Here is a 10,943-nt window from a genome sequence, read left to right as displayed (position 1 = left end):
TGGAAAAAGAAAGTGGTGCTAACAAGAAAAAAGAGAACTTAACTGAATTCTGACAAAGAATCTCTACGAAATATTAATGAGAAAATATTTACGCGAAATGATAGTCAGAGAATCTTTACCAAATGTTAACAAGAGAAATCTTACGAAATGTACAAGAGAAATTTTAACGAAATATTGCTAAGAGAATCTTACAAATATTGGCCAAGCGAAGCGAAGCGAGCTACGCCATGGCCAAGCACAACCAGGCGAAGCCAGGTCCGGGTGCTTGTATATATATACATATATATACATTTCTAAATATATATATACATAGCAATATATATATATATATAAATGTATATATATATATATATATCTAATATATGTATATATATATATATATATATATATATATATATATATGTATAAATATAAATACATATATATATAAATATATATATACATTTCTGATGCATGCGTAAATATATATAAAGACATTTAAATATACATATATTATATATATATATATACATATATACATATACATATATATGTATATATATATGTATATATATATATATATATATATATATATATATACGTATATATATATATGTAAATATGTATATATATATATCATAAATCGGACTATTTACTGGTTAGTCTTCCATTATATTCTATAAAATCAAATGCACCAGGATGGGAAATGTAGTTCTTTTGGTAATGTCGATAATCATTTATACCTGATCGGCGAAGATATGAACAACAACCTAAAATCAAAAGTTTGTCCTCCAACATTATGTTTTATAGATATTACCAAAGTCTAAGAATAACAAATCTATTCATGCTTGCTGAATATGTCCTTTGTGTCGATCTGACGTCACGTCGCTTTTAGATGTTATGTGATTTGCGGCATAGCAATGTGACCTAATTCGTATACCTCACGTATGTCAACATATTCTTCATAATTACATAAATATTACTATCTATTTATTCATATTCTATCTATCAATTTTAAATTGGAATAAATTATTTATGATAATGTATTCATATCAATTTATTTTCATACTTGCATGGGTATTACTTTGAATCAATAATGTCATGATAAAAACGAGGGCTGTCACGAACGAACTGAAAATAAATTTCACAGCCACACATTCCCCATCGTGAACTAAATTACTAAACGATGCTAAACAGTACATTTTGGAAGAGAAATGCACCCACACATTCCTCAGGCCCAGAAAGTCTGCAGATGACTTGGCCATTAGCCGGTCTTCAAGATGATCTCACGCCTCCCATAATGTCTGTGTTGTACATAAACATGGCGCCTCTCTCTCTTTCTCTTTCTCTCTCTCTCTCTCTCTCTCTCTCTCTCTCTCTCTCTCTCTCTCTCTCTCTCTCTCTCTCTCTCTCTCTCTCTCTCTCCCTCTCTCTCTCTCTCTCTCTCTCTCTCTCTCTCTCTCTCTCTCTCTCTCTCTCTCTCTCTCTCTCTCTCTCTCTCTCTCTCTCTCTCTCTCTCTTCTTCTTCGCTGCCTCCACAGCAGCGCCTTCGATCGATCTGATGTTGAGCTTAGCAGGCGTGTTAGCATAAACTCGACTTCACGCAAAAGCGAAAAGTCAACGACTTTTTAGATTGTGTGAAGTCGACTTAACCTTCTCGCTGCGCGCAGGATGTACTAGGATTGAGAGAAGTTATAAGGCGGCAGCAAGGGAAGGAAGTCGCCAATAGCAACAAAAACGATGCTAAATCATTTATAATTCAGATGAAAACAGTAGGATACTAATCACTTTATTGTTTAAAAAATAAGAAACGACAATCTAATCCTACTTGCATTGGACTAGCCTACATCCCCAATCTTACATAATTCCCTTGAGGCCACTATTAGTAAAATATTCTCAGCAAGGTATCTCCCTCTGGGCATTGAACTATATTTCTATATGACGCCGATCTCCTTAGCAAAGAAAAATGGTTTCCCTAGAGATATTTGTGTCGACAAATTGGTTCCCGCCAAAAAAGTGTCGCCCGAGACTTTACGTGACGTCATGTCGTAAGCTTCTATTCAAATCCTCAAAATATTTTTTCTTGACACGTGATCAGATTGCTCTCATTTTTGTCTATAATTGCTTCAGTCGCATATATTTTGATGTGATCATGGCATATTCCACATCTCTTTGAATATTCCAAACATCGGAGTTAGGTCAGTTGCTGATATTCTCTTCAGACCCCATGTTGACGTTGTATATACACGAACCAAAATATATTAGGAAAACAAACTATGAAATAGAAATTAGTTCATATGCCATGCATTATATCTGAATAAACCATCGTATTGCGGTAATGATTACAACATGAAGGCAGAATTGAATAAAGGATCATAAAATATCATATGATACTAATTTCCAAGTTGCTGAGCTCGACTGTGGTGCTGTAGGCTCCTTCATCTCGACGTTAAGCTCTTTATCCTCTCCACTACCACCACGACTGCGTTTGTATTCAGCACACTGTCATGCCATTTCATCACATTCCTTTACTTTTTTTTAAGTTATTATGCTGCTGGGATTATTTAAGCAATAAAATCGTCATCTTAAGAGTGAAATTAATGTCGACAGAATTCTTGGCGGGGAAAGGCTTGGGAGAAACGACAATCTACTGCACTGGGAAATATATTGTTTTTTGTTTTCGCTACTACATTGTTGCCGGAACTTCTTAATCAGCGAAACCGTTGTCGTCGTATTAAATGCTCAAATAAATGTCGACATTTTGGGGGAATGGGGGAAGAGAGGGAAAGGAACGACAACATTGCAGGGGGAAATTATAATGCTGTTTTCTTGACCACTTCAGAGAATCTAGTGATGGGGACGTCGACATCCTGCTCTTAGAGAGAAAGATGATTGCTCTTTCATTCCAGCTAAGGCGATTGAGAAAAATAATATTTTATTTCTTGTGTAGACGTTGCAATCCATTAAAAATGGGCTATGAACTCCATATAGCTAAGATATTAAACAATCATTGAGGTAGTCTCTCTCTCGCTTCCTCTCCCTCCCTCTCTCTCTCTCTCTCTCTCTCTCTCTCTCTCTCTCTCTCTCTCTCTCTCTCTCTCCCTCTCTCTCTCTATCTCTCTCTCTCTCTCTCTCTCTCTCTCTCTCTCTCTCTCTCCCTCTCTCTCCTCTCTCTCTCTCTCTCTCTCTCTCTCTCTCTCTCTCTCTCTCTCTCTCTCTCTCTCTCTCTCTCTCTCTCTCTCTCTCTCTCTCTCTCTCTCTCTCTCTCTCTCTCTCTCTCTCTTCTACACACACATATAGAAACAAACAGCTAAATAAAGCAAACAAACAAACACTAATACTGATATTCTCACAAATAAACTCGCAAACAAGAACATAGACATAACCACATGAATACAAACACAAACGGATACCATACAAGTCAGTATTAAAATGTAGTATATATACCTAGAGCACATTTGTAATTCTTCCAAATATGACAACTATGACTCAACATGAGCTTATGAAAAGGTACTCGTAGACCAACACAGAAATGCAGTATTTATTTAGATAAAACTAAATCAATGTGGGATATCATAAGTCTGTAATTTTCAACTTGATCGAAGTCAAAATGTATGAGAGTTTATGGCCCTACAACGATGGAACGAATTCAACTAAACATATGCACAAACACAAAAGCGTGCTCGTGTGCGCGTGCACACGCTTGGGCCGTAGTTTCCGGGTTAATACAAAGATGTGTAAAACGAAAGTGGAATTAATTAACTAGAAGCGTCCTCTTCCAGGTTCATTTTCGTCCACTTCGGTATTCTTTTTTTCTTTTTTATGTTTCAAACCGCCTTGGGCTCTGGCGGGACACTAACAGGGATCCTGTTTGTCTTTATTAATTATAAGTGAAAGTTAAATTAAAATAAAGAAGATTAAATTGAATTAAATAAAATAAAACAGACTGAAATAGAAATCAAATCAAATTGAGTTAAAAGAAAAGAAAAGAAAAGAAAACGTGATGTAATTATAGTGGAGGACAAAATATCACGGTAGGATATAATGTCAGTGGAGGACAGAATATCGTTTTAGAAAGTGATGCCGGACAGAATGTCAATGAACGACGGGTGGCCAGCGTGGGGCACGGTGACGGAGGGGGGCAAAATGTACATGAGAGGTCGGATGACCGTGAGGGACCAAATGTCCAGGAGGGACCAAATGTCCGTGATGGAGCAAATGTCTTTGAGGGTCTAAATGTCAATGAAGGACCAAGTGTCAATATAGAGCAAGGTGTCAATAAAGAACAAAATTATAATGTAAGGCATGATGTTGAAACTCAAAACGAGTCAAAAAGAAATAATCATGAGTTTCTTAAAACCATGTACAGATTGGAAATGTACGACGGCAAGCTCGCTGGCTGAGCGGGTTAGGGCGTCGTTACTTACGGCGAAGGTCGAGGGGATGGCGGTTCGAATCCTGCCACCGGTGAAGTTTAACCAAGGGGATGGTTCATTAAATTCCACGCTACAAAGGCCTCTGTGAGGGGCACCGTCCTAGCCTCCCGATAAGGGGGGAGTGTGTGACGTTAAACCATATCATCATATCACAACGGCAAGCCACAAAACTTATTCCAAATATCAAAAATAAATCATACGAAAATCGAATAAAACATATAAATCTGTTTCCCCAAAGAAGCGTAGACTCAGAGGTGACTTGATACAGGTCTTTAAGATTCTAAAGGGAATTGACAACATCAAAAGTGACAAAACTTTGAAGCTAAATGAGAATCCGACAAGAAATGATGGTTTCAAACTGTCAGGAAATAGATTTGATTTGGGAGTGGGTAGAAACAACTTCGCCAACCGTGAAGTTAATGAATGGAATAAACTTCCTGTACAGGCAGTGCAATGTAGTTTAGTTGGAAGCTTTAAGATTCATTTAGATAAACGCCTAAGCAAGATGCTGTAATGCCTGCCATTTATTTTATATAATTTGTCTGTTTGCTAATTATTATTTCTTTGATTATTATTTAGTATTAGTTATCTGTCAATTTATTACTATTTACTATTCATCTATTTAATTATTATCTAACTTTACCTATTTATTTGTTTCCTTTACATTTATTGATTTTATCATAATTTTATTTATACATTTATCATTATATAGATATATTTTCGCATCCGACCTAATTATGGATCAAAAGGTCTCCTGTCATCATCATTACCATCATCATCATCATCATCATCATCATCATCATCATCATCATCATCACCATCGTCATCATTTCCATCATCATCATAACCGTCATCATCATCATCATCACCATCGTCGTCATCATCACCACCATCATAATCATCATCGTCATCATCACCACAATCATCACCATCATCCTCATCTTCTTCATCATTATCAACATCATCACCACCACCAACATCACCATCATCATCATCATCATCATCATCATCATCATCATCATCATCATCATCATCATCATCATCATCATCATCATCATCACCACCACCATCAACATCATAATCATCATTATCAACATCATCATCATCATCATCAACGTCATCATCATCATCATCATCATCATCATCATTATTATCATCATCATCATCAACGTCGTCATCATCATCATCATCATCATCATCATCATCATCATCATCATCATCATCATCATCATCATCATCATCATCATCATCACCACCACCACCACCACCACCACCACCACTTCCTTAGGAGAATATCATAGGGGAATGATGCAACTGTGTAATATACAACCTGTTTATTACCTTTTGTTGGATAAATGGAACGTATTAACAAGTTGAGCTGTGGTATGGAGCAGACAGGCCCAGCTACCTACAGTCAGGGTACACATAGGTCAACAAATCTAACAAATGCTCACATGCAAGTGTGTGAGTGTATCTCTATATATTCATATATATATATATAATCATTTCATGTGTGTTTGTGTGTGTATGTATGTGTGTGTGTGTGTGTGTGTGTGTGTGTGTGTGTGTGTGTGTGTGTGTGCATGTGTGTGTGTGTGTGTGCATGTGTGTGTGTATGTGTGTGTTAAGGGGATGGGGTGGGGGTACTTTAGCGTCGATCACAGACACTCTCAGCATCCATCTTCTTTTCTCTTCAATTTGCTTTGCCTTGCTCCGCCTTGCGGGCAAGCCGGCAGCCACCGCCTGACCTCTTCACGGACCTTTCTCGCTGAAACAGGTAACAAAAAAATTCACAACAAACAACAACAACAAGGCGACGCTAGGGGACGTGCACCCGGGCGACCTCCTTCTTCCTCCAGCAGCGAGGCTAAGTGAAGCTAATGTGTGAGTCCTCAGCGAGGCTACATGAAGCTCCTGCGCGACACCCCCCTACACCCCAGCGAGGCTACACGAAGTTCAGGTCGAACCACCCAGCAAGGGTATATGAAGCTCAGTTTGGACCGTTCAGCTAAGCTGCATGAAGATCAGAATTCACCACCCAGCGAGGCTAGCTTCACTCTAGGACCACCCAACAAGAATACACAAAGTTCTTTTCAGTTGTACAGTCCTGCAATACTACATGAGGCTCAGGCGGGAGATCCCAGCGAGGCTACATGAAACTTTGGCGGGAGGTCCGAGCGAGGCTACATGAAGCTCAGGTTGGACCACTCGCAGACGGTGTAACGCTTGTAGGCGGTGAGTCGGGCCAGGACGGGGCAGTAAGCTGCCAGCGTGGTGCAGACGAGGGCAAGAACGTAGCACCATCCGACGCGGCAGTCGCCGGGCCAATACACCGAAGCTGAGAGACCACACTCCCTTCGCGCCAACGGGGATCCAAGACCCAGCGGGAACAGGGTCAACCCCACCGCCTGGGACATCACTAAAAAGAAATACAGAGAAAAGAAGAAAATGTTAATGATAGGCAATACATTTTTTATAAGATTAGAGTGAGATATCATCATGCAAATAAATGTTTACAATAAAGCGCAGCATCAATGATATGTACATATATATACATACATACATACATATATATATATATATATATATATATATATATATATATATATATATATATATATATATATATCAAAGTTCTCTTCCCACTTATAAGGGATGCCTGAATCAAAGCACAAACACACTTTATACACATTAAATTCAGTTCAACGTTCCCCTCCCCCTCCCATCTCTTGGATAAAGGTTCACCCCTGTCCCTTGCTACACTAAGATGATACAATGAGACATATCATTTCCACAGCAAACCGTTGGTTTACCCGCCACCGCTTCGTTACATGACGACACCTCCCCTCATTGACTTAAAATGATTTACAGTGTAGATGAGAAGAACATCCCTTAGGGACGCGTCACCTTTTCATCCATTCACAGTCTTCCTCCATTCATTCCTATCTTTTGAGCTCTTCCCTCCCTAATCGACAGGCATTCCGCATGTGTCCAAAATCCCCTTTACCCTATGCATTCAACTCATTCTCGGTCTTCCTTTTAAGCTCACTCCATCCACCTCTGTTGTTTTCCAACCCTCTAGGCTACTTTTTCCTCACTCAAACCACCTCAGCTGTTTTTTATCTACCCAATTCGAGATCTTTTTCCAACCCCGTTCTTTGCTTCATTTCCTTACTTTTCATTCTATCCATGACTTTAATTCCTATTACATTTCTCAAACACTGCACCTCAAGCATAATCGACTTCTTCCTGTATGCCTCTCCTATAATCCAAGTCTGTTGCGTAAAGTGTCATGGATACAGTCATTCCATAGAATCTTCTGTTTGTATTCATCCTCAAATACCTATTTCTCATGACGCTTTTCGTCCCACCCAGACATCTGTTTGCATTGCTTTACCATGTAATTCGCTTCCACATTTACTTGTCTGTTCATTCCAACATGTTCTTCACTGTTTTGTCTAGTCTTTCACCCTTCATGCTTTCATTCAACCCACTACTATCATTACTTAAATTTTTGTAGTTTTACAACGGATACAAATGTAAAATTACTATATATAAATTTTCTAAAAATAAAAAAACACTATGTCTATTCACTTAATACCTAAAGGTTTCAATAAGAATATAATTCAGACACTTTAAATTTCCCTTTCACGTTTATTCGTTTTCTTTAAATCATATTACCGCCCACGTTAAAGACAGAGGCTGGTCGATCTCTTCTCGTTACGAAATTAGATAACGCAGACACCGTGTCTGGGTCTGACGGGTTTATCCCTGATCTCATGCGGCCTAGAGGAGGTCGAGAAATTGTTCGCCACTGACATTTCCGTGAGGCATAAGGTGTGGATACGATTTTGATTAAATAATTGTACTGTACTTCTGATCCATCATCTTCGCCTCTCCTTACCAGTTGCATTTATGTTTGTATTCTGGCTGGCATCAGGCTATTCTATTCATCTCCCTGGAACCCCCTTGGAAGTAGAAAGGTTGATACAGTTCATTTGTGATCACAAGATGAATTAAATTAATTTATCTAATGTGGGGTACTGAGTAGATAGAACTTATGCGGGAAAAAAGGTTGAGCACTTTTAACTTCTACTCTCCCACCGTTCTGCCGTCCATCGCTCTCTTCGTCTTCGGTGAAATATTGTCCCCGCGGATAGAAGCGCTGGTTATTCCTGAATAAATACTAAATACTTAAGTCGCCTGAAGTGAAAAATAACACCAAACGTTAGTATATACTCCAGGAGCTCACAACGATTTTTCGATCTTCCACGTTCACGTATTCCTATTGCTTCGTCTACTGCGGGAGACTTCAATACTAATTAGATTAGCTAGTTATCTACCAACTAACATTAGATTTTCGGTTTATCGTCCCACGCGTGAAGTTCTGCTCCCCCCCACCCCCACACCCCCACACCCCTGAAGCCCTCGTCACACATTCCAGATTCTCGTCAAATGTTGTGAATTTGAAAAGCCGGAAGTTGACTTCGCTGACAGTATTCTAGACTGCCCTAAAGACAATTCACCGATGTGTCTAATATTTGTATAGGATTAAATTCTCTTAGTTTATCCTTCAGCTTCTCAGTATATGACGTATAAGGGATTTGATATTCGGAAATTTGAAAAATAAAGGATTGTAACCCAAGTCGTTTTTACTCAAACGAACTCACTTGAGTCGCGTAGTCGCGTACGTATGAACAAGGCCTTGAAGTGTCCATGGATTACAGGGTAAGGATCAGGTAATCACAATCATCAGCGCAAGATCACAGAGATACTAAATGGAAGTTAGAAACTCAGAAAGGATTGAATTACATCTATTGCAAGTCAACCGTTATCAGGATTGATTCTCTTCACAGAATTAGTCTTGCAAATGGACAGTGAAAGACTAAATGAATAAACAAATAGATACATGGTAAAAATTGAAATGAAATACACATATTAAATGCGTCAATAAATAAGTTATGTATTATGAATAGCTTAGCAAGTCCGAGTTTGACCCCAGTCGCTTAAGTCAAGTAGTTATCAAACAGATAAATATACAAATAAATTAATAAAAAATAAAGTGTTAAGGGAACATATTTAAAATGCGTGACATGGATATATGCATATGAAATGATAAATGGGAAACAAGTGAATAATTATTTGAATAAGTGAATAAAATATAGATAAACCTGAAGAGAAAACAGATCCATAAGCGTTGCAATAGCAATTGCAGAGCTGATAGTGGCGTAATTACTGTCTAATTACCAATTACATCGATGCAGAATCGAGAGGAATTGTTTGATAATAATTATGCAATATCAACAGAAGTCTGGTTTCTCCCTTCTCTCTCTCTCTCTCTCTCTCTCTCTCTCTCTCTCTATATATATATATATATATATATATATATATATATATATGTACACACACACACACACACAGCACACACACACACACACACACCCACATAAATATATATATATATATATATATATATATATATGTATGTATATATATATATATATATATATATATATATATATATATGTGTGTGTGTGTGTGTGTGTGTGTGTTTGTGTGTGTGTATGTTTTTTTTAAAGAAAAATATGTACACACACACACTCGTCGCTGTACTCCTTCCAGTCTGCCAATGGCTTCAAGATGAAACAGCAGAACAACGAAATAATTCACAAGTGGCGCTTTGAGTAATGCATTACTCTTCTATATTATAACGAGGTACAGTCGTGGGCAAAAGTTTTGACCCACCTAGACGAGTTTTTCAAGACACAAAACTAAAATTCTTTGTCTGTTTTTTTCATCTATTCAAAAAATAAACTAAATGTAAGTTAAATAATGCATAAGAAAAAAAAAATCACGCACTCGAAAAAATCATATTGACTTGTGAGAGCTATTGTATGGATCAAAACTTTTGCTTATGACTGTACACACATACACAGAGACCATAATACCCATTAAAGTAGATTGAATGACGTAAAACATACTTATTGCACTCGTTCTGCCCCATATTATTGTCTTTTACGACACTCAGGGGACTATGTGTCGGTATTCTCGTCCCCCGTCAGGGTGTGTTAAGGGAAATTGAGGAGACGGAATCCCTAAATTAATGACTATATGTGGCATAAGTACTTATACTTATATCTACATCAGATCATGCACTTAGATTTACACATACATATACACTTGCATTTGCACTTATACCTACACCTACGTATACGCATACTTACATTTATACATACATGTACACTTACATTTACACATACATGTACACTTACATTTACACATACATGTACACTTACATTTACACATACATGTACACTTACATTTACACGTACATGTACACTTATATTTACACATAAATATACATTTACATCTACACTTATACTTACACTCACGTATACTTACACTTACATTTACACTTGCAATCACAGACACATGTATACACACTTGCACGTACACATACATTTTAACACTTACACTTACATTCATACTCACACTTACACGGCGCGGTTGGTTGAGTCCTAGACTGTC

At 37.8% G+C, this 10,943-nt stretch overlaps 1 protein-coding gene across 2 annotated transcripts in view; it reads right to left on the bottom strand.

Annotated features, from left to right (window-relative positions):
• Positions 1-5,734: 5,734 nt before the first annotated feature.
• Positions 5,735-10,943, bottom strand: part of LOC143036824 (uncharacterized) — a 57,804-nt gene continuing 52,595 nt past the window's right edge. For both annotated transcript variants that reach the window (XM_076204626.1, XM_076204625.1), the window contains one exon: positions 5,735-6,834. In XM_076204626.1, coding sequence (XP_076060741.1) covers positions 6,599-6,834 — 236 coding nt within the window. In that variant the 3' untranslated portion in view covers positions 5,735-6,598. The remainder of the gene's footprint in view (positions 6,835-10,943) is intronic.

This window comes from Oratosquilla oratoria, chromosome 21, assembly GCF_046742065.1.
Source record: "Oratosquilla oratoria isolate Oo_2021 chromosome 21, ASM4674206v1, whole genome shotgun sequence".
Taxonomy (NCBI): Eukaryota; Metazoa; Arthropoda; class Malacostraca; order Stomatopoda; family Squillidae; genus Oratosquilla; species Oratosquilla oratoria.
Note: the sequence above shows the minus strand (reverse complement) of the source record. Positions and strands in the feature narration are given on the sequence as shown.